At 45.4% G+C, this 27,251-nt stretch overlaps 2 protein-coding genes across 2 annotated transcripts in view; both read right to left on the reverse strand.

Moving 5' to 3' along the window:
- Positions 1-265: 265 nt before the first annotated feature.
- LOC147601966 (uncharacterized) lies at positions 266-1,819 on the reverse strand. The gene has a single exon (XM_086739907.1). It carries the CDS (start codon positions 1,817-1,819, stop codon positions 266-268), a length of 1,554 nt encoding a protein of 517 aa, XP_086596033.1.
- A 1,573-nt stretch (positions 1,820-3,392) lies between these two features.
- Positions 3,393-27,251, reverse strand: part of CCDC3 (coiled-coil domain containing 3) — a 42,976-nt gene continuing 19,117 nt past the window's right edge. The window contains exon 3 of the mRNA XM_086739941.1: positions 3,393-6,030. Within this exon, the coding sequence (XP_086596067.1) occupies positions 5,755-6,030 (276 nt within the window). The 3' untranslated portion in view covers positions 3,393-5,754. The remainder of the gene's footprint in view (positions 6,031-27,251) is intronic.

A 27,251-nucleotide genomic window follows, 5' to 3' on the forward strand; every position in this document is an offset into this window, starting at 1 on the left:
GTTACTGAGGCCATAGATACTGATTGGGTTTTTCCCAAAGCATTTAAAATAATAAGGTTTTTTGACAAAGTCAAAATTCCACATTGCTCCGCCTCAGTTTGCATCAGGGCAGTGATTTGTGCTCCTGTATCAATTAAAAAGGTTACTGGTTTTTTCTGTGGCCCTACAGCCACTGTAATCAATAAATCTCCTCTCATATTTAGGGTGAGTTGCTTTATAAACATCCACCCTCCGTTTCCCCCCCCACCTTCGGGGAACGGAGGAATTAGTTTCCCGTCACCCTCTTTTCTGCATCAGTTTCTTCCCTAAGGTCTATCAAAGGTGGGGCACTAGGGGTTGTTCCAAAATTAACTTTTCGCCCTGACCATGTTTGTACGAGTTTCCCCAATTTCTGGGTTGGAAGCCCATCCATTAAATCTCGGGGAATGCCTGTCTGGAGCCCCAGTTGCCACCATTCCTGACGGCTGAGGGGTCTCCCTCTCCCAGAATCAGTAAGTCGGATCGACTTAGAATCGGGACTTTTCTTGACCAGTGCTGGCCGCCCTTCACCTTTTTCTGCGGCTCGTACAGCTCTGGTTTCGGTTCTTTGCCCGAATCCACCAACGGGACCATATTTTCTCCCAAAATTTATGAGTTCTTGTGCTACTTCCCCCCATGTCCACACTTTCCTCCCTGTTCTTCTGTGATCGGGGGTCACTGTTCCCTCCAGAGCACCAGTAAGTCTATCTGCTACAGGGGTACTTTGTATCTTCCCCTGTAGCTGGATCCCAATGGGTTTCAGGGAGTCAGGAAGTCCTCGAATTAGAGGAGTCATCCGTTCGGGATCCACAGGCATCATCATAGGAGAGCCCTGGTTAGGTTTGAGCTCTCTATCATACATCATTTGCAAACAAGCAGCCTTTTGCACACTCTCTAGCAGTTGATCCACTGTGCCTGTGATGGCTAGGGGGTCCCCCCTCTCCAAAGGGTTCAGCCCTCCAGCCCAATATGCTGCCCTCTGTGTCAAAGACCATGGGGCCCGATAATTATCGGTAGTTAAAAATACGCCGGGACCCCAATATCCCTCTGCTTCCCTTTCTGACAACAAGATTCCATCCCCCCCTGACAACGACACTCTCCAAACATACTCTGTTTCCGATTCCTTTGGAGTCCTTGCAAAATCCTTCCTTAATTTTGCCAACTCAGTTGCTGTAAACGGAACCTCTTTAGTAATAACTTGGGGACGGTTGTCAGTTTCCCCCTCATACACATATTCAGTTTTAACTAGGGGATACATGTGAGGAGGATTCTCTACAATTTCTTTTGCTTTTTGCAAGTCCTCCTGAGGATAGATTTGTCTGATCCCCTTCTCTTCTAACTTCATTTCCACCTCTCCACATGAGTCATTCTCTCTCCACAATTCTTCCTTCAAAGTTTCCTTTAGCAAAACATTCCGGTGTTTCTCTTCCTCTAACAACTGCTGGGTATCTTTTAATTGTTCTCGCAAGGATTCAACTGCCAGTTTCAAAGAGTCTATCACAGCATTATCTTGACACAATCTCTGCCTCCTATCTTCTATAGCTGCTGCCAGACTTGCTCCTAAAACAGCACAAACTATAGATTTTCCCTTCCCGGGCCTAAGTTTAGAACCCTTCTGTAATATCATGATCCTATCCACTATACTCTGTGGTTGGAACCAATGATTTTTCGCCCATTCTTGTCCCTGGAGGGACGGGCGAGCATGGTAATTTTCCAAAAGGTCATCCAATTTATCTAAATCCCCATTCGATACCGTCGTGGGGATCTCATCACGAACATTTACAGATTTGCAAGCACCCATCTCACCAAAGAGGGGTTATTTCGTCCTGAAAGGGACACACCTTAATTTTCTACCACAATTCCACACACACACACACACACTCAGGAGGCCACACCTTTCAAATTTCACTTATTTCACCAAGAGGGGTTATTTCATCCTGAGAGGGACACACCTTAAATTTCTACCACAATTCCCCCCATACACTCTCAGGAGGCCACAACTTTCAAATTTCACTTATTTCACCAAGAGGGGTTATTTCATCCTGAGAGGGACACACCTTAAATTTCTACCACAATTCCCCCCATACACTCTCAGGAGGCCACAACTTTCAAATTTCACTTATTTCACCAAGAGGGGTTATTTCGTCCTGAGAGGGACACACCTTAAATTTCTACCACAATTCCCCCCATACACTCTCAGGAGGACACACCTTTCAAATTTCTCACAAAAAAAAAACAAAACAAAAACTCGTTTTTCGCCCAATTCTGTCGCTTCGTCCTTCTCCGGCTGTTTTCCTCGCGGACAAACAGAACCGCGGATCCGGACTCCGCACTCACTTCGTACCAATGTACGTCTCAGTCACACACGCACACACTAGAGTCTCTAATAAAGCAACTGGACACTTTCTGTTTCTCCGAGAATCCTGCCGACTACGCCAATTAAATAATGTCACGCTCCGATTTCGGGTGGGAGGAAGGCCCCCTTGCGTTCTAGCCGACCTCAGACGAGTCTGGGAGGCTAGGGGCGGCTAGACCAACCTCACACACACCGGAGCGTGGTTTTGTTCGTATTTCTCGGGAACAGAATTAAGACTCAAAACGGAGTCAAGCGCCAGGTAACTTTATTAACCCGACAAGAAGTTCGCAAATGCAAGAGAAAGGAGAGAAAGAAAGGAAAGAGGGAAAAGAGTTTCAGTTGCAATAGCTACCACCACGGAGCTGCGGCGTCCCGACAGTCCAGTTGACTCGGTGGGGGAAACGTTCCGTCCGATGTTGGTCATTTCTGTCCTTTTATCGTTCGTCTTATCCACGTCACGTATTCCAAGAGCGGGTCTGCTTGGCCGCACCCCTCACCTGGCGGTGATACGCATGCCCAATACCGTCTCTGGGCTCCTCTGTTTTTCTGGCCTGGGTCTGGGCGCATACGTAGGGGTAAGGCTAAATTTTGCAGAATCAGCTCTGCATTCAGGTTTGTGGGAAAATAGGAGGAAAAAACAGGAAGCTTCCAGTCCTGTGGCTTGACTGGCTTGCAAGATAAGGGAATCATCTTGCAGGAAAAAACAGGAAGACTCCAGTCCTATGGTTTGACTGATGTACCATTGTTTAGGTGATGGTTTGACGCTTCGACAATGTTGAGACAAACATTCGACACAGTCTCTCACAACTTGTTGAGAGGGTTAACTTGTGATCTGATCTGACTGCTAGTCCTTATCTCTGGAAAAGATCCAAAACCAAGCAGGAATGAAAGGAAAAAACTCACAAGGAAAGAATCTTTTTTGATTTTGTATCCAGAGGGGACATTTGGGGTTGCATTTGTATTTTGCATTTGGGGGGGTTGTTTCTGTTTTCTTTGCAAAATAACAATTGTCACAAAATTGACAAGGAGAACAAAATGGTTTACTTTTTTTTAAGCTAGAGAAATGGGGAAATAGGAAGAAAATTCCAATCTTTTCCTCAAAAGACAAAAATATCAGCCAAAAAGAGAAAGTTTTTCAACACTATGTTTGGAAAATTTGAAGAATATAAAAGATGTAGCTATATCGACTATACTTTCTCAGCTTTATGCAAACATTTATAAAACATGAATGAATAATAGAGGGAATATTTTTATTAACAAACAATTAGAACACAAGCTTTTAATACCTATAGCAGGACAAACAGTTCATTTATTTAAACAGCAGTTTAGAAACCAGAAACACACAAAAAATATAGTTACTTTCCTTAAAATTTTGGAGTTAAAATCTCTTGATGGCTTCTAGGGAAGCCTTAGGACTGTAGTAATCCTCAGGAAATAGCATTGCTGACTACAGCACAAAACAACTCAAATTGTGCTGATTTGGTAGGCAAAGCCTTTGAAACCGGTGGAGCTTGTGGAGGAGTCAGAATCTTAAGAAATGCCAATATTATTTCAAGAGGAGGGAGAAAGGGAGAAGAAGAAGAAAAAAAAAAAAGCTGTATTTCCAAAAGGAGCGAAACTGGAAGGTAATTAAACTCAGCAGCATCCCAGAAGCCAACACAAGGCTTAACTTCTGAGTTCAGCTTGGACTGAAGCTCATGGTTGAAAGCTGATATGGGCTTTTCCTAGTGCAGGGATGGTTAAGTGTGGTCCAGCAGGACTGTAGCCTGGATATACCCTAATTTTTGAGTTCCAAGACACAGTATGGAGACCACACAGTGCTCTGGTGAAGTGTGGAGGGTTAGGAGTAGAGCAGTGGTTTGCACACTGTTATTTCTGAGCGCCTCATCTCTTTGTTAAAGATCATCTGGATCAGTCCACCTTGCACAAATCAGGTTTAGCTCTGGCAGATTGTCAGCGTTGCCCGGGGCTGGACAAGGGCTGGCTGCCCCTGTCAAAAAGAACGAAGTATATCTGCACTTGAGTCTCATGCTTGGAGTAAGAAAAAAACATTTTGAGAAGGGATTAAAACCACAAAAACTCTTCTTCTATCTTTTTCTCCTTATAGTGCCCTGTTATGAAGGAAGGTTGGTTGATAACCAAGCCCCAGGATACGCTCTGGTACATAACACAGCTGAAAACATTATAAGCCATGGATATTTATGCCTTAACGTATGCTGTTTGATCAGAAGTCAGTTTGTAAATGTCAGATAAAGGACATGGTGGACTTTTTTTTTTAACAAGATAACCAAGAAATGGGCTTTACTTCATATTTTAAGAAATTAGACTATATCAAATGTGTAATAAAAATATTTTCTATAGGATTTTAAAATATATACATATATAAACTACCTTAATTTTTAATGCCCTGTTGATATTGATGTGGTCTTTACCATATCTAAGTGTAACTAAGTGAGGCTGCCCAGCAACCTCCATTATACCTCAAACAGTGATTACAAAACTTGAAGCCTTGTCTACACTGTAGATTTAATCTGCTTGAAAACAGGATCTGAAATTGTCTGCTGGGCCTGATCCAGCACCCACTAATAGTCAGGCAAAGTCCACTTCCGATTGCAGGAGCTGGATTAGGTCCTAGACAGAATCCCAAAATGACGTGGTTTCCAACCCTATTGGCTGGGCACCTGAGGGAGTTACTGAGACCCCTGAGGCACTTCTTGGTAAAATAAAAAATATTAGATATTTTATTTAGAACATTTAGGGATATTTAGAAAGAGTTGTAAGGCAATCTGGGCACATCTATACTTCATTCTGAAGAGGGACTCAAACTGAGTGTGTTCAGACACGGGATGTAGACTTCAGTCAAGCTTAAAGGAGGTGGAGGGGTTGGGGTGATGATGAAGCAAAGAGCATTCATGCCTGTATCCTTCCTACAGCATCCATCTTCACATATCCCCCTGGCCATACTTGCCCAGCCCATGTGGAGGAGGTAAGTTGGCACCAGATCCTTCCAAGAAGAGCTCCTGCGTCAAATGTTTACAATGGCCCATGGGGCTGAACTGGCACTTTCATCAAAGACAACCTAAAACTGGTGACAGAGGTGGAGGGCAATGAGGGCAGAGAAGCACAGATTACAGTCTGGCCCTATATCCACCAAGGACAGCGAGGACATGGCTTTGGACTGTGCCTCAAACACCCAGCCAAACATGGTTTGCATTCCTGTTTAATCCAGCACTGTGTCTAAAGCAAGCTCAGATTCATGTTCCACACAAGGTTTGAAGCACAGTGTAGACAAGGTGTGAGGGCCAGATCCTGATCTAATGCAGGCAAAATTCGCCATTATCATTGGCCTGAGCGTTGGCCAAAGCAAACTTACCCTTGCATTATACTTTAAGGTAGGTAGCATGAGAGTTCTCCTGCTTTAAAGAGTTAATATAGGGGATTTGACCACCTACAGAGGAAAGTTTCTCACTGAGCTTTTGATTCATCTGCTCCATGTGTCTGGTGTTTTTCCTGGCTTGCCGGAGAGACCTCTTGACTTTCTTCACCCGATCTCGCAGCTGCTTGTTGCGCTTCTCCAGCGTCGCCACTTTCTGCTGCAGCTTCTTCACTCTGTCCTCCTCTTCGAACAGGGCTTTCTGGACCGAGGAGCACATGAGCTGAGGGGAGAGCAGAAACAAAATAGCAACAGGTGAGCTTTATACAAAAGCTTATTAAAGCAAGGGTTAATTCAGGTGGCCTTTCAAACACCTCACAGCTCTTCAAAAGTAGAATGTTTTGGGTTTTTTTTGGAAGTTCTATTCTTTTTTTATACCTTTTTTTTTTAGTAAAATCACCTTTTTCACTTCTGTATTCAGATAGAACCCAAAATTGTAGATCTTAATGATACCAGTGATTCACAATTACTTTTATGAACTGTTCTGACAGACCTGTCTAGCCCACTGAGGCTAGACACAGAGGAAGGCTGCCCTATTTCTTGTATGAAATTGGAGTTCAGGCCAAGGAGTGTCACTTTTGGAAAGCTCTAGATTTGTTGCAGCTTAGCAGCCCTTCAGAAACTCCACATTTTGACATGAGCCTGCCCTTTGGTCTTTGTGCAAGATCTGAAATAAGGACAGCACCTGCAAAACAGAGAACTGGTTGGTTTTGCCTTTTCAAGAACTGAGTTGTCTTAAATATTTCATTATATGGAGTTATTTCAGATGAAACCCTACAGGGTAAAATCCCAACAGTCTCTAGGAGCATTCAAGATTCCATAACTGTAAAAGAAGTTATTTATTTGGGGGTTCATTAGCTGAAAACTACCCCTCCTATTCTACCCACTACCAGCTTATTGCCCCTAGTAGGGACATCCTGTCCACTCGTGCCTGTGGCTCTTAGATAGGCAAAAAAAAAAGCAACTGGCTTCAAAGGCGCTGCACACAAGGCATCGCTACAAGAGCAGCTCACAGGGCATTTTCAAATCCGCTGGGTTGGGTGATGGTTCCAATGCAAAACATCTGTTGGACGATTGTTCTCCCTCTACTACTTCATGCTAGGATGGCCCAGAGGTCTACCTCATCTCAGCTGTATGTGATTGCCAGGTCTCCTTATTCTGACCCGTTTCCTGTTGGTAGGTACAGCAATAGGAATGGGATGAGAAACATCAGCTACAAAGGCTGCTGACGCGTTTCAGTGCAAACGAGTTGTTTCCCTGATACACAATGTCACTTGGGACAGGATTCAGCTGCCTTCTCTTAAGCAGCTAAATGTAAGACTCAGGTCTGGGCTCCTCTCTTTCACTTTCCCCTGACATGTCTGCAGGGAGAGACATTGTTCAAGAGAGTGATCCCCACCTCCTACGGCAGTGGGAGAAATCACCCTCTAAACACAACTCTTCTGTGTCACTGACTACAACAGCATCAAGTTCCATGTTTTCTACCTGGGCAACATTTTCCAAGCAGAAAAAGAGGAGCTGCCTAAGGATCAAGGACAGCTCCACCATAAAGTTTCTGATCTAGAGAAGCCACTATGGAAATCTGTTTCTGCCCAGGGTGATGTACCTCCTTCCTTTTTTCCTACAAAAAAGCATCCTGAGATATTTTATTGTGCAATTGGGACTTTCAGCTGATTGCTGCACCGGTGTGCACTGTTGAGGAAAGGCAGTGTCTTCAGCTGAATTTATCTCCTACATATATATCTAGAGGTTTTTTTCAAGTGTGTCAAGCACTCCTGGAGCCTGGATGGGCTTCCTCTGGCAGAACATTTGGAACAGACAGGGAATCTAAATAAACAAGTAAATCCTTACTGTGATGAGGAAGGATTACATGTTTCTTTCCATCTTACTTTGTAGTATTTTCAACAATTGGAAGTAGGGGAGGGAGCCTGCTTTGATGAATAACATTTCATTTGCTTTGGAAACCCCCAGCAGCCGAAAGCCATGGTCAGTCAACACAAACACAGCAACCGCTTCCAGTCCCCATAAATTCTTGTTTCTTGTGCAAAAGCACTGCAGGGCTTTGCTAAAAGGCAAATGCTTGCCCCCACCGCCCTCTCACTAGGGCTCTTGTATAAACTGGGAGATAGAGGGCCAGAAATTGCACTGAGGAGGAGGGAATTCGGTTTTGATCACAGTTCATTCCAAGCACTATTTGAAAACAGCCAGCACATCTTGGCTTTTGTGTTTGCCAAACCCTTGCAAAACTTCAAGCAGAATGCTTCTTGAATTTGAATCCCTGCAAAGGAGAGCACTGAGTTAGGAAAAGATGTTTGCAGGGAAGACAGGAGGTGGAAATGCTACTTGATGAAGGATTTCTAGCGTTTTCCATTGATGCAGTAATAGGCATGGCATAGGACAGAGTCCAATGTAGAGGAACAAACAATTTATGCAGCTGAAGTGTGAGGCTGTGCGAACCAAACTGTGTCTCATCTGTCTGGGCTGGCTGGTGGGGGAATGGTAATGTCTGATGGCAGACATAGAGGATGGCATTAGCCTCATCCCAGAGGCACTGCCAAACCTTTTGAAGTTGGTCCTCTGTCAGCAGAAGTAGTCCAGCTCTACAGAGCCACTTAGAAACTTCTCAAACTCCAACAAAATTCTAGCCAGTTCATTTGCTTATGCTGTTCCTCTTCCAGGTCCTCACTCTCCAGTTTGAAATGCACGGCTTATTGTTTAAATTATCTGGAGATATCCGGAGAGATCACTGGAACACACAGTTACAAAAAATTGAGGCACTGTTGGACACACACAGCTTTGGTTACCAACTGGGTAGGTGATAGGAAGAACCCAGCTCGATAACTGGATGCCTGCCTGCAAGCGCAAGACTACCAACCGAAAAATAAACTCTTTCCTCCTGCATGGGGAAAAATTCTCACGAGCCGGTTACAAACAGCATTTTTCACAGGGCTCTGCAGTAAGGATGATGTTTAAATGTGAGCGCTGTCCTATCCTTGCTGTTACTGCTAGGGCTAGGGTTCACATGGGTGCAATCGAGTTATTTTTAAACTGGTGCTGAGAACTGTGTGACTGTGACAGCTCGGAGCTCAGCACAGTCTGTGTAACTAACTCAGACGCTGAACAAATAGGTGAGAAGATAACCAGCCCTCGGTTCATGTTCCTACTTGAATACATCTTGTTTACAGCCAGATGAGATATCTCTGCGTTGCACAGTCGTTCCTATGGAGCATATCTACAGACAGGAATTTCACACCCCATTTCGTCTGGTCTCAGTCACCTATACATGTGCACGCTTTGCACTTGATGACCAACAAGATCAGACCTTAGTCCAAAGGCATTTCTAAAAGCTACAGAGAACTGGATTTTGCTTTTGGGAATGGCCTGTGCTTCTATTACCCACCACAGCTTGCCATGTCAGATATACTGCCGAGGGGGGAGTCTGCAGTATTTAAGGGATAATGAAATCTCCATCCAGCATGGTAAGTCACTGAGGACCCAGTTCCACTTGGTGCCACTGAAGGAAAGGACGAAAGGATGGATAGATGACAACTCCTGTTCCCACAAGGTACCAACAGCAGCCAGTCAAGCACAGCTCTGAAACGCCACACTTAGCATGGCATACATGCCCAAAGATCTCGGAAATGGAGACAAGGACCAGGAACTGGCTCCTCACAAAGATCTATGGGTTACTTTTCTGGGTTTCCTTCAAAAGTCCCATTATCTAGTAAGCCACAGATCAGAAGAGTTGTTTGTTCTGGAGATGTCTCTCTGCACACCTGCTTGTTTCACAGTTTTGTTAGCAAGGTATCCTCGGCAGTGGTTAAACTCAAATCCAGAGCAGGAGGTGTAACAAGAAAGAACCGTATAGCTCCTTAGGATTTATCCCAGACAGCCTAAAGCTGTGAAGCTACAAATTAAATATATTTGAGCATTTGTCTGAAACATCCTGTCACAAATATACCCAGTTTTAAGTTTCACCACATCTAAATGGTGAAAACCACACCACATCAAAACCTGTCCATCTGCCAAACAAATCAACACTGTAACGAATCAAACTGATTTTCTGAGCATCACATTACAGGCATGCGAGCCTTTTACCCAACACCCTGAACTGACGTATATATACATTTATCTGACTGACAGACTCACATATCTGCCTTCTATAAGCTTCACTAGAACAGGACAAGGGTTAGGAAATGCCCCGTGGATAAAGGTGCAGTGGTAACATTCATCCACCACAAATTGTCTATAAATAACTGAAGTTAGCATTGCAGAGCTCAAGTCACTCAAAACCCAGCAGTGGCACCCAAGTCTTGCCCTTCATTTACTGAAGGGAGAGAAGTTGAGCTCTAGCTAGCTCCTCATGCATGCTCCCTATGGGCACCACAGCTAAAAAGCACTGGAGCTCCATTATCTAAAAGTCTTTCATTTCGGGTCTCCTAAAAATATTTTTCACATCAGATGGGGTTTTTTTTGACATTTAGATATAGGGTGTCATCAGGCAAGAGGATTGTAGAAATGTGTGGTAGTAAGACTTAATCTCTGCATGGACACGATCTGGCTTTAGAAGAACTGGGCATGAGTCACTTCGGTTTCTTGTCCTTAAATCTTCCTCCTGACCCACACTACTAACTGGACCAGTGTCTAGCTGTGATACTCCCACAGCATCCCAGACCCAGCATCGCTCCACCACAACCTCTTGGGACTGTCCGGTGGAAGAAATGAGAGCATGTCTCTCTGGAAATGCATCCCAAGCGCTGCGGGTTGGGAAGCACAGCTCCTGCTCTGCTGCGGAGCCTTCCTTGCATTGCACCCCAGTGAGCTCACCACATCCCTGTACCGCTCACCTCTTGCCCTGCTATAAATCTGCTCTGTGAAAAAATGGTTAAAAGTGTCCATTTGCTGCACATTGACTTGCTGCTCTCTGCTTTACAACTGTTCAAGTTATATAAAACTTCTTAAACCGAAACTTTATGCAATATGAAGTGCGTACCTCCAGCTCTATTTGTCTCAGCACAGCAATAATTCATGCACTCTCTCTCAAGGGGCTCAGGAGCCAAACATAGCTCTTTATTTTTCTTTAATGCCACCAGGATTTATTTCCCTAACCCTTTCTGTGCTCTTAGCAAAAGGAAGGGTTCTGTGCCCTAGGGAAGCTGATACGGACACGATACAGCTCGCGGAGACGATCTTCGCCTTTCCTGGCCAGGGAGGTCCCCTTTGAGCCCTGCCTTGCCGTGGCCACATTTCAAACTCTGAGCATCACTTTCTCCTTTTGTTCAACCCCTTTGGGCAAGCTATGTGAGAACGAGCGTGCTGGATGGAAAGACGGACGGTGCAGCAAAGGATAGCAGGAGGGGTCTGGCAGTGCAGGGTATTGGGTTTGGGATGAAGTGACTTAACCTCCAGTTAGGTTAGTCCTCCTAGTCCTACTAGGACTTTTCTTGCCAAGACTAACACTCCTGCTGAAGTGTGGAAAAGCTCCTGTCAGCACTGTTAAACCATCATGTTGGGGGAAGTGACAGAGGCGTGGCAGTGCTGGGTTAAACCACCTCTGCTTGCTGCGAGACTGCACCTTTCAGAGGTACCGAATCAGGGTCCTGAGGGCAGTTCCAGCATCACTGGCACTAATGGGGATGAGCTGGGATTTCACCCTAGAACTTCACGTGACTCACCAAGACACATAAGACCTGGATGAAGAAATGATTGTGGCTGTTCTTACAAGGATAACTCCTACTGAATGCCAGGTCAGCATTTGCCATGGGAAGTGTAGGGTTTGTGGCACAAGTCTCCAGTTCATTTGAAATATTAGAGATGGGAACTTCATTAGGGTATGAAGTACTGCCTACAGGGAGCCTCTGCCAGGCCACATCCACCCCGAGGTGTCTCAGCACTGTGAATGGTGCTTTTCTTCCCCATTTCACTGCTCACTAAAAGTAGATTTTCACTTTAAACCCGGAAGACGCAGCTAGTCAAGGCAAGTCACTTCGCCTTTCCCAACCATCATTGGAGAGGAATGGGTATGTCCAAGGGCAGACTTCTTGCCTACCTTAGACACCTACCTCTGGTGGATCACTTTTGGGGACCCCTCTCCATTGCCTAGATAACTAGCTCAGACTGAGATGGATCCCACCGTAAGTCCCCAGAATGGCAGTTGGCACCACTGACTATATAGTGACAGGCTGCAAGGGCAGCATACAGATAGTTTTCTTGGAGTTTGGAGAACCTTGCCCTGGAAGTGAACCCAAATCCGTGTCCACGGGCAATTAGGAGTCTTTAAAAACAGCTCTGTTTGTTCCAATGGCCATCAAACCACTGCTTGGTGGAAAACCACCCGAAGAACCATTGGAGCGCCTGCCAGAGCCAGTTCTTGGATGGCATCTTGGCAGGTCTCTTGGGTGATACTTGGCCCTGATGTCCACTTGAGCAGCTGAGAAGGGCCCATGTACCTGGAAAATGTTAACAGTGTTTACAAGCTGTGACATAAGGCCCGAGTGCTAGCAGCTCCACCAAGACACTGACTCAGCACAGAAGATGGTTGACTTACAAGGAACAGGTTTTTCACAAGAAAAAACACTCGCAATCTATTACTTTTCTTCTGATCTTTTTTTTAAAAAATGATCTTAAGCTGAACAACAGATTTTTTTAAAAAGGTACTTCCCTGTGATTAAGTCCTTTGAAAAACCAGACCTTCCTCTCTGGCAAGGTGTCTGAATTGCTGGTGACTTTCATCTGCAGTGGCCTCCATTTTAAAGCCCTACCCTTTGCCTTCGAACTCACTGCCCTTGCACTCCTGCTCCCAGATTGGGGCTGGTTTTGGAGGACACAGGGGGATTAGGAGGCACTTGAGGGCTGGTGAAAAGACTTTCAGCCCTGGAGGTGCCTGGAGAGAGGTCCCTAGCCCCAAAACCATGCTTAGAGCATGTCCTGGGCCATCACTTTCCCCAGACACTTTGAGCCCTGAAGCCTGAGACTCTGCTGAGGGGGAGGATGCAAAGATACCAGGGGACAGTCCCACTCAATCCCCTCTGCCAAGATTGGGGATGGTGGTGGAAATGTGTCTCCACAGTATTTGGATTCATAAATGACAGTACCCAGGAAGGGATCAACACCTTGTTCCCTATACTTGCAAAGGAAAAAAAAAGGCAATGGTTTTGAGAAGAGAAGAGAAACCACACTAATCAAGAAGACAGGAAAGGGAGAAAAAAAGGTGTAGAGCATGAGCCAGGCTGCCTACCACAGGCACCTCGCTTCTGCCAAGTGAGCAGATAAGTCAGTCCCGACAGTAAATCCCTCAATTCCCTGCCCAGGCAGTGTGAGACAGAAGGTCTCCAGGAAGAGGAAAATAAATCACAAGGGCAGGACCTCACTCTGGGTCATCTCCAAGCCTTTTCCCTCTCCTTGCTGACCACGCAGGCAGCGCAGCGTGGGCGAGGGAGGCACACCAAGAGCCAGCCGGCTGCTTTTCCCCACCTCTGTAAGGCAGAGGGGCTCTGCTCTCGCCTTATTTCCTTTGAAAACGTTCGCCCAAGATGCCACAGGAATGCAGTGGTGGATCTGGGAGGGGAGCAGCAGTGAAATCTAAGTGGTTTAGCAGGAGCAGCCGTCCTCCTCCTCGCCTGGCTGCAGTCGCTGAGCGTTGGGCTCGGCGCTCAGCCCCACCAACCCCATACCTTGTGCTTTCTGCATTTCCAAGAGTTTCCCAGCCTTTGGCACCGCTTCTGGCTCGAGGCTGGGCAACGTGTGCCCTCTGAGATGGGTCAGGGCTGGGGGGAAGCAGAGGGTCTTACAGCCATCCCAGGGGTTTGGCCCCCAGGGGCAGGCGGTGCCACCCTGCCAGCCTCTTTGCTGAGACCCACATCACCTGCCTCTGACTCCCTCCCTCCACCAAAAATACTCAGGGTGGCCAGTGAAATAATGAACCGTGGGGCAGCACATGCCTCCATAGCGTGCAAAAGCAGAGACAGCAGCCAGGACACTACTCTTCACTCTCCACCCTCGTTAGAGGGGAAGTACGGAGCTCATTGCAAGGGCAGATAGCTCGTAGGCTTTGCAACACAGATATTTGCAAGATATAAATTGCAAATACAATTTAGGTGCTGAGAACAAACATGGTTTTAAGTCTACTTTACGAGACAGCTTGCTTCACAGATTTCTGCATTTTGCTCTGCCTGAATGCTGAAAATGGAGTTACTGAGTTACTGCTTTTTCTTTTTTTTTCATTTCTGTCTCAGAGATAGGGTTGCATTTTCAGCTGGGCTTCAGAAATCTCTGTAAATAGGCTTTTTTTTCTATGACTTGTACAGAAACTTTCCACTTCCACAGCTACCAAACTTTCCAAAACTTGCTATCCACTTTAATTTCCAACTCAGCTTTTTCCCACCTAGTATTATTATCATCACAATAAAACTAATTAGGTCTGATATGCCTAAAACTACTTTGCCAATATACCTTACCTCAAGTGTATTGTTCTCCGACTGAAAGTTGCTGTGTGACCGTGTCTCCATCTAAACATGTTTTACTTGGCTTGTATTTCAATAGGATTAGGTCACCATTCCCCCCACACATACACACAGCAAATTAATTAAATACCAAGGAAGGGATAAAACCAGCAAGACTCAGAAACAGAGTGTATTGTGTCCTGCCCTCTCACTGATGGGAACGCAGGGAAATGAGAAACTGCTGAGCAGAGCAACACGGCATCCTATGCTTTGCTCCTATTTACTGAAATGTCGGTGTTGATTTTTGAATAAGCCGACCCCTACCTTACGTTACAACAGCTCCTAGAAACTTCATTTAATTTAATAGTAGAATCATAGAATGGTTCGGGTTGGAAGGGACCTTTAAAGGCCATCCAGTCCAACCCCCCTGCAAAGGCCAGGGACATCTCCAACCGGATCAGGTTGCTCAGAGCCCCGTCCAACCTGGCCTTGAATGTTTCCAGAGATGGGGCACCCATCACCTCTCTGGGCAATCTGTTCCAGTGTTCCACCACCGTCACTGTAAAAAGTTTTTTCTTAATATCAAGTCTGAATCTGCTTCCATGTGTTTTAAAACCATCACTCCTTGTCTTATCACAACAGGCCCTGCTGAAGAGTTTCTCCCCATCTTTCTTACAAGCCCCCACAGACAGCGTGTGCCCTATAGCAGGGCAGCAGTGAAGGAAGTACGATATATTCGAATACCACATCCCCAGATGCAGCTGAAGCCAAGAACCAGCATCAGCTGGTGAAGAAATGTATTTGTCTTTACCAATAATAATTTGCATGAGAACAATACTAGTTTAAACCAGGGTTATACCTGGTTTAGGGTGTTTACTTTAAGTATGGTTTACTGCAGTCTAATGTATTGCAACTCGCAGGAGTTCCCTGGGGATCCTAACAGAGGTGATTGATGCTCCGGTGTGGCAGGTGCTGTGTGGATGTCTGTAAACTGAGGTTTAGATCAAACATTTCTGTTAGGGGTACAAACTAACAGGTGGGAGATGTGGGCTATGAGAGGATGTGGGACACATGGAAAAGGTGAAACAAAGTTGATTAAGGGCTTAATGAATTCAAAACTTTCTGTGGGTAAAGCGATGCCAGACCTCCGTGTACCCCTCGGCAGGTTCAGAGCGTGAATGCTCAGTGCCTGCATCCTCTCTTGCTGAGAAGAGCTGGGAAGGACTGGGATCAGTAAATACATAATAAAATATATATTTATATACAATATAAAAAACCTTTGCTTCTCTGTCACCTGTAAGTCGAAATGGGGAAAGAGAGAAGCAAAGCAAATGCCAGCAGGCTGCGGTTGGGTACTCACAAACGGCCACAGTGTGAGTGCAATGCATTAAATGCTGCCTCTCCAAAAAGCACAGAAACAGGGACATTTAGTGTAAGCGGCATCTGCGTCTCCTCCCCAGCAGGTATATCATATCTAGGGGAAGTTTTATGCACAGGAGAACTTGTGCTAAGAAAGGCAAATGTTTAAAGTTAACACAACATCTATGAAAGTTGTGTTCCCCTATAAATCCCTCCACTCTGAGCATCTTGGCTCCATACTCCACGTAAGCCGCTGCAGCTCAGCTGCCTTTCCAGACAGATTGAATTTCCCTGGCTGCAGGCTCGGCTAGGAGCCCTGAGCGTGCTCTGCTGCTGTGCACAGCTTCTGGATTTCAAAGAGCAAATGCAGGTGCCCAGGGGCAACCTGCCGTCCTCCGGTGCTGCTGGGAAGGTAGAGGTGTCTGCACGGCTCCTGCACATCCGTAAGAACTGCCAGAGCCGTTTTAACTTCTTTTGTCGAGCCCTTTTGGGTGCAGGAAAGGGAGGGGAGTGAAAAGGGCATACACAGACCCCCAAGGGCTCGGTGGGTCCCTTGGGGTAGGCTTTGCACCACCCTACTTAATGTAGCTGACCTAGATACTGGGGGGGAACATTTGTTTTCTGGGCTCTTTCTACAATCAATGGAGAGACAGAAATTACTCTGGAGGATGAGTCAGAGGAACTAATTTAGTGCAGGGAAGCAGGCACTAAAACAGAGCTGAGTAGAATGGAAACAACTCTGACACTGTGCTTACGCGCACAGCCGGAGACGTCCCTGCCACGGCAGGAGCAGGACAAGAGGCTCTAACGAAGCCTTTCTGTGTAAGCAATAAAGGATCTGTGAAACCTTGAGGGAAATTATGGCAGTGACATTGAAATCAGACTGGATGAAGCATCTGCTCCTGAGCTGCTCTGCAAGCCCAAAGCAAAGAGGAGACCTCAGCAAGCAGCCTCGGGAGAGGTGACGAAGGCAGCAGTGACGAAGAGGCACGCACAGAGGAGAGGACCAGGCTCAGCCCTCATCCGAGCGTGGAAGTGCCACAGGTTGCCACAGTGGTGAAGTGGAAAACCTTCAGTGAGGTTGAAGAAGCAAAGACAAAGGGATGGAAAAACAAACATCTGCGATCTGCAGGCGCTCACTGGCTAACGTCAGCACGCCAAGAAAGGAGCCGAGGAGGCAAAATGCCTGAGAGACTAATCAGCAGCTCTGAATAACAAGCTCCAAGCGCTAACATCTGGTTGACGGGAGCTCGCTGCTGCTCACAGATATTCCTGTCCCACCGGGCAGCTCAGAGCAGCCTGTCCACAACTCCGGCCGCTGTGTGGGCTGTAAATCCTGAAAGGGCCCCAGACCACCCTGGAGGCGGTAAATTGGCAACAGGCTACTCTGAGCATGGCAGCGTTTGGCAAACAACCAGTCTTCAAGGTGCAGAGACGTGGTATTTAGGGGACCACCCTCCTGCTTGCCTGTGCTTGAATGGTCCTAAGCATTCAGAGCATTAATGGCTGTTTCCATAGAAGTTAAAAGCTGCTGTTTCATTCTACAGTCCTTCAGATGAGGTCCTTTTCCTGAGCCAGTATTTCAATTCTCAGTAGAAATTTCAGGCCAGGGAAATACAGAGTTGTATTTGAAACCCAGCATCATATTCAATGGCCAAAGTCTCTCCCTGCTGCTTTGCTGCTCCTCATACAAACACAGAAGCATCAGAAACTCCCATCATGTGCTGCACAACTTACTGCCTTATACAGGGAAAAGCTTTTCCCATAGGACTGGTCACAACGCCTGTGGAAAACAAGGTCTTAAGATAAGCGTGCACCAGGTCTCCCCACACACACAATCCTGGAGCCCTCTTTCCAGCCTGATTTCAGGAGACGAAGGATTGCAGCCACAGTCACGCCGGACAAAGTGCCCGCATGGCTTACAGATGCCCTGCAGTGAACTCTTCCCTGCAAGCATCTAAATTACAGAGCGTGCACTCCACTGCTGGTTAATATTACAATGGTGGCTCTCAACTGTTTAATCCTAAGTTAAGAATTTTATTGGAGCAAGATAATTGCACAGCAAGTGCCACACCACCACACAGCAAGCGCACGGCCGTACCTCTGAGCTACGGTTCAGTCACGCACTACTTTGGGTTTTGGCTCTTTTGTGAATAACTGCCCTGTGGTCTGCAAAATCTTGTTAAATCTTTGCTGTTGTGTGCACTTACCAGTAAAATCTGCTGTTGTTTCTGGCCAGATACTTAGGGGCAGGTGGCAAGCGTATCCCTGTAAGTTTGTGTTAGAGTTTGTGTATGCGCGTGCATATGAGTGCTTTAAATCTGATTATGAAAATAATTGTCTCTAACAGTCCAGAATTATTCTGTGGATATTCATTTTGCTTTTCTCACATTCCTCTGACACAAAAGTTACCTAGATTTTCACCAGCTTTGTATTGCATCACTTTAGCAGTAGCAAGAGCCAGGATCTGGACAGCCCCGAAGAGCAGGTAATCTGAATTGCCCCCCACCCCTCCCGCAGTAGCAATCACAGTATCCACACTGGGCACCATCCACACAACCCCACAAGAACAGCCTATCATAGAAATTAAAAAAAGAAAGACAAAAAAAAAAACAAACAAAAACCCCATTCTAAGGAAGCCAGGACCTGGGCAAGTCTAGTCTCTTAACTAGGACACTTTCCTTGTCTTTTGGCAATGGTAGTTTTGGAAGAGCCAAAATTGCAATTATTTTGAGCTGTGTTATCTGAACAGCTTGTTCTCATTAAGCAACACACGCACTTCACACCCAATCAAAGAGGGCAGATAAAATGAATGTCCTAATCAGAGGAAAGGAACTGGATGTCTCCACTACAGAGAAGGCAATAACCGGTTAGGGGAAAAGCACTCCTAGTGAGAACTAATTTCTTCATGCTTCAATTCCCCACCTCCAAAAATGGGGATTACAGCACATCTGTGATTTACCGAGTTTTTTGAGCCATTATATTCCAAAACAGAAAGGTCTATATTCAAGCCTCAGAGAGTGTGGGGACAGGAGCAATAGGGGAGCCAGGACCCAAGTTGAGATAACTTTGCTTGCATGCAGTGCTTCTCTGTGCAAATTCAGACTATGAGCTCAGAAACCACATTTTTTCCATGAATAGTACTGTTAAGCATTGCCTACCACTGCAGCCTTGTCTCCGGCCATCTGGAAACCCATTTTTCCAGTAAGGATCCTGGACAAATTGCCCAGCAGTGGAGCACGTGATTGGTTGAGCTTTCAATAATTAGAAGTTTAGTCAATAAAGGTTTGTAATATAAAAATTGCATCTCTGAGTGTCACAGATCAAGGTCTGCATTATTCAAGAAGGGGAAAATCTTGGCTGTGTGAATTCTTGGCTTAGACAGGTAGGAAATGTCCATGGGATTCGGATGTGTGCTGCCTCACATTCATGACAGACAGGAGGAATTTTCAAAGCTAGGAGGATCCCAGATCCCACTCAAAATCACTGGACACTTTTGGAAATCTCCCCACATGTCTAAATGACTTACCAAGAGTTTAAGTTTTCTTTGAAGAGAAGGGTAAGATGGTAAAATATGCTGCAATCCTTATTCCCTCAGATACTGAAGAGAGGAGAATGAACTGTAGGTGATTTACTCAAGGCTCAGCTTAACAAAAGTGGAGTGGCATTGTACAAGTGCCTGGTAGGTTGAAAAGGACTAAGAAACAGTGGACCATCATTTCATCACCCTCAAAAATCTTATTTTGGGAGCTGAAGGATGTCTCACCAGCTAAAACCTGGGCCATTTATTAGTTGGTTAAAAACAGTCATGTCATTATCTGTCATCAAGGTGGGACAATTGTGCCGTTTGCTTGGTGCAGGATCGTTGACTTGGCAATGGGCATTGGAGAGGGCATGGACACATTCATGCTTCTGCTCAGCTCCAGACGTACCCAGTGGAGGATGGCAGATGGGTAGGTGCTATAGCCCCAAGACCAAAGGTTTCAAGTATGGTATGACTGAAGGGACAACTTCCAGCAATCACCTTCAGTGGGACATGGATTACAAAATCTATTGTTCCTTAGGCACCGTTCACTAACAGGGATAAAATGGGTGTGAGCATTTGGGCAACAACATGCCAGTGGTTACACCTCTTATTCTTCTTGACTTAAGGGTCAATAAACCAGCAGAAAAGCCAGCAGAATACCACACATGGGGTTTTTACAGGATGGGAAGGAATTTTTATTCTCACTCTTTGCCTAGGACAGAAATTACCAGGAGTTTGAGCTAGCATGGAAGAGCACAGCAAGAACACGGCACTAAGCCCCTGGAGGGATTGGTAGAGACCCTTTTCTGCAGGTATTTGAGGCCTCTCTCCATCAGCCAGATGTGCTTTAAGGTTAATACATGTAAACTGCAACACAAGCTCGGCTGGAAAAACTAGATGACCAATTTTTTTCAAATCTGATTCCCATCCAGACTGATCTCTCTGTTCTGCCTTGGTCTGTTTAATCCTTTTAATAAATACATCACTGCACTGGCATACAGCACCTGCACTTCTCATAGCAGCCGGTGTTACTGGGAGACAAAGTGGTCCCTCAGGATATTTGAGAGGCATTTCAAGTGAAGAAGCACCAAAAAAAAATGAAAGATTGCATAATTTCAAGTGTTTTTCCTTCCATACACTCCCCACCCTAGAGATCCTGCCACTTACTAACGTTTCTTTATTTAATCCCTTCCTAAAATAATCTTTTTCCATTGAGAAATTTGCAAGTGTTTGGGAGGGGGAGGACTTGTTTGCTGTTTTGATGGAAGGAAAGAAACTAAATTATTTCCTGGCTGATATTTATGTGTCAAGTTTTGCTTGCAGACAGATTTTTTTTTAGCCAAGTTACAAAATCCGAAGATAATTCCAACTCTCCTCCTCAGTGACTTTTATGAAGTAATTCCTGATATGTGCCAAAATAAAAGGAGACTCCACACCACGGAGGCTTTCAATAGAAATGAGGAGACCCATCCCTGCACAGAAGGAAAGGGCAGGAACATACGTCAGTTTACGCAGAGCTGTCAGAAAGCAGAAACTCAGCCCCAGCTTACTAAAAACTAGTGACACGTTGATGAACCTGTGTCTCTTAAATGCTTTGGATGCAAACTGAGACCAAGGCAAAGGTTGCACTTGATCATGGATAAAATGAAGCTGAGTTTTGCTTGAGGTGTCAGGCTTTTTAGAAACTTAAGAGCAAATGCCTCGATGTGATAACTTAAAGATCCTCCTGATCTGCTGAGATTATTCAGTTTGCTGCTGGTCATCTGGAAGGTGTTATGGTCATATCTTCCAGCAAAAGGATACAGAAATCCCTGTCTAAGCCATGGGCAATGTTGTACTCCTCCATCCCTTCTGTCTCATCTGCCATGCCAGACCAGGGCAATGGTGATGGCCTGAGCCATGTCTGAGCAGTAAGGTGGCTGGAGCAGTTGTCCAGGGACTGGCTTAAAGCGAAGAGCAAAAAGGCAGCAGAGAGGAGTAACTGTGTGTGCCAGAAACCCACAGTGAGACTTGGGTGCCTGAAACTCCAGGTCTCAGGTGAGACACTGCAAAAAGGCTGGGGCTGTTGGCTACATCCACATTAGCAAGTCAGTTGGAGCAAGACAAACATACCTGCACATTGAAGCTCTAGATGTGTTTGGAGTGAGCAAATATACAAGGAAAAGGGATCAGAAGGTGTATGAAGGACCAGTCATGGATGCCTTGTGCTTCCATTAGGAGTTGGTGCACACCAGATGGGTACCTGGAGCAACCTGGCTGTGTTTCCCCCGGGAGGAATCAACTTGGTGTGCACCAAAACCTCTCTATGAACTGAACCAACATTTGCCAAGCAAAACTACATGTGCCCTACTCACAAGGCTTGTTCCCTGTCATGAAGGAGATTGCATGGATTTGACACAACTTCTTGTTGACAAACCTGGGACAGTTGCTATTCCTGCAGGTGTTTTCCCTGAGCTCCATGGCTTGGGAAAACTTCAGAAAACAGTAGCCCTCACAACCACTGCACAGCTTGCAACACAACTGGTTTCACGCTTGCCTCCCATCCTTCTTGATGGACCAGGTCCAGCCTCTGGAGGTCTCAGCACTGGGCTGGTGGGGGCCCCTCACAGCTCGGCTGTGGACAGGAGGTGGTGATGAATGTGCAATGCGGTTGTGGGATTGTGTAATCCAATTATAACTCAGAAATAGCAGCTGGCGGCTCCCCAAAGAGCCATCTACCACCGGAGCTCACTATATCTCTCTCCCTGAAGTTTCACTTGAAATCTCAAGCAAAGAGAAGGACTGGCTTGGCTCTGAAATAACCCGCCTATTTCCCTTTGCTTGACAAGCTGCAAATCCTTACTGGTGCTGACATCCACGCTCTCCCAAACTCCTACGTTTTTTAAGAACAGTTGACCCAACAAGTGCTGGGACAATGCAGACCTCATGAAGCCACCTTCGCTGTGTTTTAATGCCTTCTGGAAAGATCCTAATGCAAGACAGACATTCATGATATATTTGCACTTGTAACTAAGTGCTGGCTACACTTGAGCTTGGCTGGAATGAGCTCTCCCCAAAATACTACACGTGAAATGCAGGCAAAGAGACAGGGGAAGTAGTTTCAGACTTAAACGTGAAGGAAGGCAGATGTCTAGCAGTATGAAGAAGTCAGTAGATATTAGGATCCTCATCTTGCCTTCCAGCTCTGCTAATGACTGTCCACATCTTAAAGCCAGCTAAAAATTGTTTTGATATTCCAACTGTGAAGTGAGTCCCTCAGACACAACCAGAACATGATTTTCAAGTACACCACGAGGCTAGAACTTGACTGAGTTCAGTAAAAGCCACAGATGTTCAGATCTACTAAAAACTGCCAAGAAATGGAGTTTGCCGCAACATTTTGCTTTCTATAAGGAGTGACATATCAGAGGAGGTGCTCTGCTATAGACTCAAGGCAACGAGTCTAAGACTTGCTTGCATGACCAGATAGCAATTCAGCTAAGGTGACAGAAAGGAGATCAAAAGTAACGCGACAGTAGCTAAAGAAACTGCCATTTGTCCAACAGCCACATGTCAGCTTACACATGCCTCTTGAAGATAGTGGTACCGTTGCTGGGCAGGTGTAAACTCATGTCTTAGGTTGCTAATTTGAATACTTAAATCTAGTGAAGACTAATGAAAATGCATGCCACATCCTTGTGTATGCCTTCAATTGCTGAGGGAATATTTCCCAGGTGTCTCATAGCTTAATTATTCAAAGGTCTTTTCAGACAATTAGAATAAAACTGATGCACATGTAACAATAACCAAGAAATAAGAAAATCATAGGGATAATCCAACATAAACATCAGTTGATTCAATTATTGGGCTGAACCTCAACGTTCAATGTTACCTGGAAAGATAGTTAAGTATCTTCTACACCAACTCCTCTCCATGTTAAATCGCAAGAGGTTAGACTCAGTTATACCTAATCAGTTCTGAGCTGAGTTTTGAATCTTGGACGGTGACACAGTGAATGAAGATGTGAGCTGTCTGGACTTTAAAAATCCTGATTAAGAAATAATGAAGTTACAATAATGGCCATGAGAAAGCATGCCTGTAGCAACCACAGATGGGCTCTCCTCGATCTTCATGCTGCGTGTGTGTTATGCATTAAACCACTATAGGCATTACAGCACATAAATAATTCACACACAGCATCTGCGAGGCTTGCAGAAGTTGAGAGGAAGAGGACACAGCTTTGCTCAGCTTTGACAAAATACAATTAATTCGCTGTTACAGATTTTCCGTGTCTTCAAGGGCAATGTGGTGTTATGGGGCACTCTTGCTCCATGCAATCAGTAGAGTCAAAAGCTTCCTGAAGGCTACCTCAAAAATCCCTCTCCCTATTTCGATCAGGACCCAAAAATCCCCCCATAGCAGCTGTGAGCAGATGTTATTCCAGCCTCCCTTTCAACAGCTGCCGGACACCTCTGAGCGTGGGGCTGTGCCGACAGGACCAGCGTGGTGCTGGCTGGTGGCAGGTCAGTGGTGTGCTGCAGACCTCCGTCTCCTTCCTGCTCCTTTTTTAAACTTCACGGTGTCAGTTGAGTTGAACCAGTTTTCTGGACGCTTTCCCATTTCCCTAATACTTCAGCAAACAGCACTAAGAGTGCAAAAGCGCTCGGCACACATTTTTAAAGGAACCCAGGCCTGACAAGCACTACTGGGCTGTCACTGCTGTGACGGAGATGTATCAGCCCTTGCTTTCCCTCTTGTTTTTAAAGCTGCTCTACAGCATGTTTTATTGGGGAACTTTAAAATGCTCCTGTTCTGAAGTGATTTTAGAAGACAGCCTCCATATGGCAATGCTTTTTCTCACCCTGACTCTTCAGCTATAGTCAAGCTTGCCTTGGACAGCTTCTGACCTTGCTTTCAGGACTGCTTCTTGTTCATTTGTGTGGTTGGGATTTCTTTGTGATCACAGCTGTGCGAGGTTTCCCATGGCCCACAGGGAGACAAATCACTATGGATAGGCTTTGGGGCAAGGACACTGAATTCGCTGTTACATGACATATAGCCCCAAAATCCATGCTTTCTGTTAGTCGAACTAGAAAATAACATGGTGAAAGCTCAGGTCCAGCATAGGGCAACAAGGGCAACAAGAATCAGTTCTGTTTAAAACAGATTAGTTCTGACTTCCAGTATAAAAGTGTTGAAAGTCATCCCTTAACAAATGACCTCAGCAGGTTCATATCTTTCCTAGAAAAAAAATCCAACCCCTTTTTCAGTGATGAGGAGTTCATCGTGACCCCTGGCAACTCAAGATTAATGATCTACCTCAGTTTAAAACCATAATATTAAATTGGCATAGTTTTCTACCAATTTCCAGTTGCAGGTCAAAACAAAAAAAAAAAAAAAGATTTAAGGCAGAACAGTTCTGGTTTGATTTCCGTGTCAGGAAATCCTTACTGTAATTGCAGTCTCCCAGGTAAGTCACACCCCCCACTCTCCCACCCACGCCACATCCAGGTGTTGAAGGAGGTGCTGCTTTCCTCTCCAGAAAAATGCAGTGGCCTCTAGCAATCCCTAATTAGCACTTTGCTGATCAACGAAGTGCTGAAGAACGTTTTCTTCTGTATTGCCGCTAACTCCATAACCAATAATTACATTTTTGTCAGGCTGCCAAGGTCCTCACACACACCTGCACGCTGCCCACACGGTCATTACGAAGAGATTTATAATAATTAATTGTAACATTCCTATCACACATCTCCCCACCCGCTTCCAGCAGCAGCATGTAAGTCCAATGACAGGCATGTCTGATTCCCCCTCCTTGTTAAATGAGTTCACGGCATTAGAATAAAGTCAGTTAAGAGCATCTTCTGTTCGCATCTTTTGAAGGTTTGATTCATTTTTTTCCTGACATCTTAATTTAATTCTAGGTGAGGAATCACGCTTTCTTTTCTTCTCCTTCTATTCTCCCCTGGTTATTTGTTCACGCCTTCCTGACTAGTCTAGACAGCCCTGCCACTTATGATTTTCCCTGAGATGGACACTTTCCAAACTGCATGGCTCTCCTCCCACAGAACATGGGCCAAGCTTCACAAAACCAAAGCTCTTCCCACGGATCACCATTTCCCCAGCTAGCAATTGACCTCCAGAGCTGAAGAGGTGAGAACTGAAGGCTGCATAAGACATTCATCACCTCAGGACACTTCCCAATTTCAAAAAGCAACTACTGTCCATGCAGCATCCCACCAAGCTGCATCCCTCACATTGAAATTCCTACCCTCTCCCTACTTCGTGCTCACCCTGCAAGCCTCCCAAACTGCTGACACTGATGAGCCCCTGCTGCAGTGCTCTTCTTGCTGGTCTTTGTACTGCCTGTCTTTGGGAAAGGAAAAAACCCTGTTGAAATTTTCCTTCTCCCTGATTTGCTTCTAATCTGTTTTGCATTTTATTCTTTCTTTTTTTTTTTTTTCCCCCTGCACCATGTTCTGTTTTTACATCCTTCTCAGTTTTCACTTTCTCTCGCAGGTTGCTGGCACCATTGACATCCATCTGCACTTAATCTTTTTGGGGTTAAGTCTTACACACAAATATTTGCTCTCCCTGTTGGCACTTCCAGCAGTCTAGGAAAAACTTTGAAATTTCCCTGTGGCAAGAGCAGTGGGAGGTCCCAGACAGACAGGGAAGGGGCTTTACTCCCTCTTTTCTCACGGAGTTGCATCGCAGAGCATTTGTGGGAGCTGATTCCCATCCAGGACAGGACAGAAACAGCCTCATTTGAGGCTCAGACATCAAGCACGGTCTGTAACCTTGAGTCCTGTGCTATGAAAGGAAATAGGATAGAGGTCTACACAATCACAAGTGCCATGCAGGGAGTAAATAGAGACTGACGGCATCTTCCAGCAGAAGAACTGGGGGTATCAGATGACATATTAAGAACCAGGTTGAAGGCAACCAAAAAGTGGTGATTCTCAAGAGGAGACTGGACAGCTTCATGGAAGAGAAACCCACTGAAAGTCACTGAATATCTAGAAACAACTAAATGTATGGAAATTACTTCATCACAGAATCTTTCACCCAAAAACAGTGGAGGTTGGGAGAGCATCAGGAGGAACCACCATATATCATTACCCTCTTCTTACACCCCTCTCTAGATACCTGCTTTAGATATTTGGTGGTATCCTGTTAGTAGGAGTCTTTTTTTTTTTTTTTTTTTTTTTTTTTTTTCAGGAGCAGGGGGAGGGAATGTTGAAAATCTTTTACTGTATGTGAAAAAAACTAGTGCAATTGGTTCATTTTAGGTCTTTCACAGCCAAGTAGGTGGCAAGGACCATTTCAGGTCTGAAGCTCACCTTTGCCTGATACCCAGACACTAGGTACACATGCCTGTGCCCCCAAGGGTCACCACTGATGTGGTATGGGTGCCAGTCACAGACAATCTGATTTTCACATCATGTTTGTTCTTCTCAATCCACAGACTTTTTGTCCTTTCTCCTTGCTTCCTTCTTCCTTGCCATCAATGGGAAATAGTTTATTGCCAATTTTAGAAGGCAAGGTTGGGACAGGTGCTGGAAGGGAGCTCCCACCTCCTGGGAGATGTGGTGGGGGCAGCCACTTGCACAATCTGATAGGGCTTGTGAAAATCCCTTACAGGTCACTAAAGTCACCCCTCATTAACACCAGAGCAAAACTCATCCCTCTGCCTTCCTAACAAACTCATCTCATGGACTGCCTGGAAGCTGACTTTGCTTCGTTCAAGGGTATTAACTGAAGGAACTCACACATTTCGCCTTGAAGGAAGCTTTTGAGAATGATTTTAAGAAAACTGGTTTCCTGCTTTTATCTTCTGTTGTATTTCCACCTCTAAACATCTGTGTGTGAGACACCAGGAAACACAAAGCATCTTTATTTACTAAAGTTTGCTTCTTGCAACTATGAACATATCACCCCACAAAATCGAAACAAAATGAGACTTTCATCTCCAGAAGTTCCTACTTGGTTCCCTCTGGAAATTAGGCAGATGAAGGACGAGTGGCCATGAAAAAACAGTTATCAAAAGCCCCCCTGGCTCATCTACAGCTCCAAACTGCACTGCTCTTCAGTATTTTTCTCTTATTGTCACAATTTGCCGTGCTTTTTTTTTATCAG

The sequence above is a fragment of the Chlamydotis macqueenii genome, chromosome 1 (genome assembly GCF_036417535.1).
Source record: "Chlamydotis macqueenii isolate bChlMac1 chromosome 1, bChlMac1.mat, whole genome shotgun sequence".
Taxonomy (NCBI): domain Eukaryota; kingdom Metazoa; phylum Chordata; class Aves; order Otidiformes; family Otididae; genus Chlamydotis; species Chlamydotis macqueenii.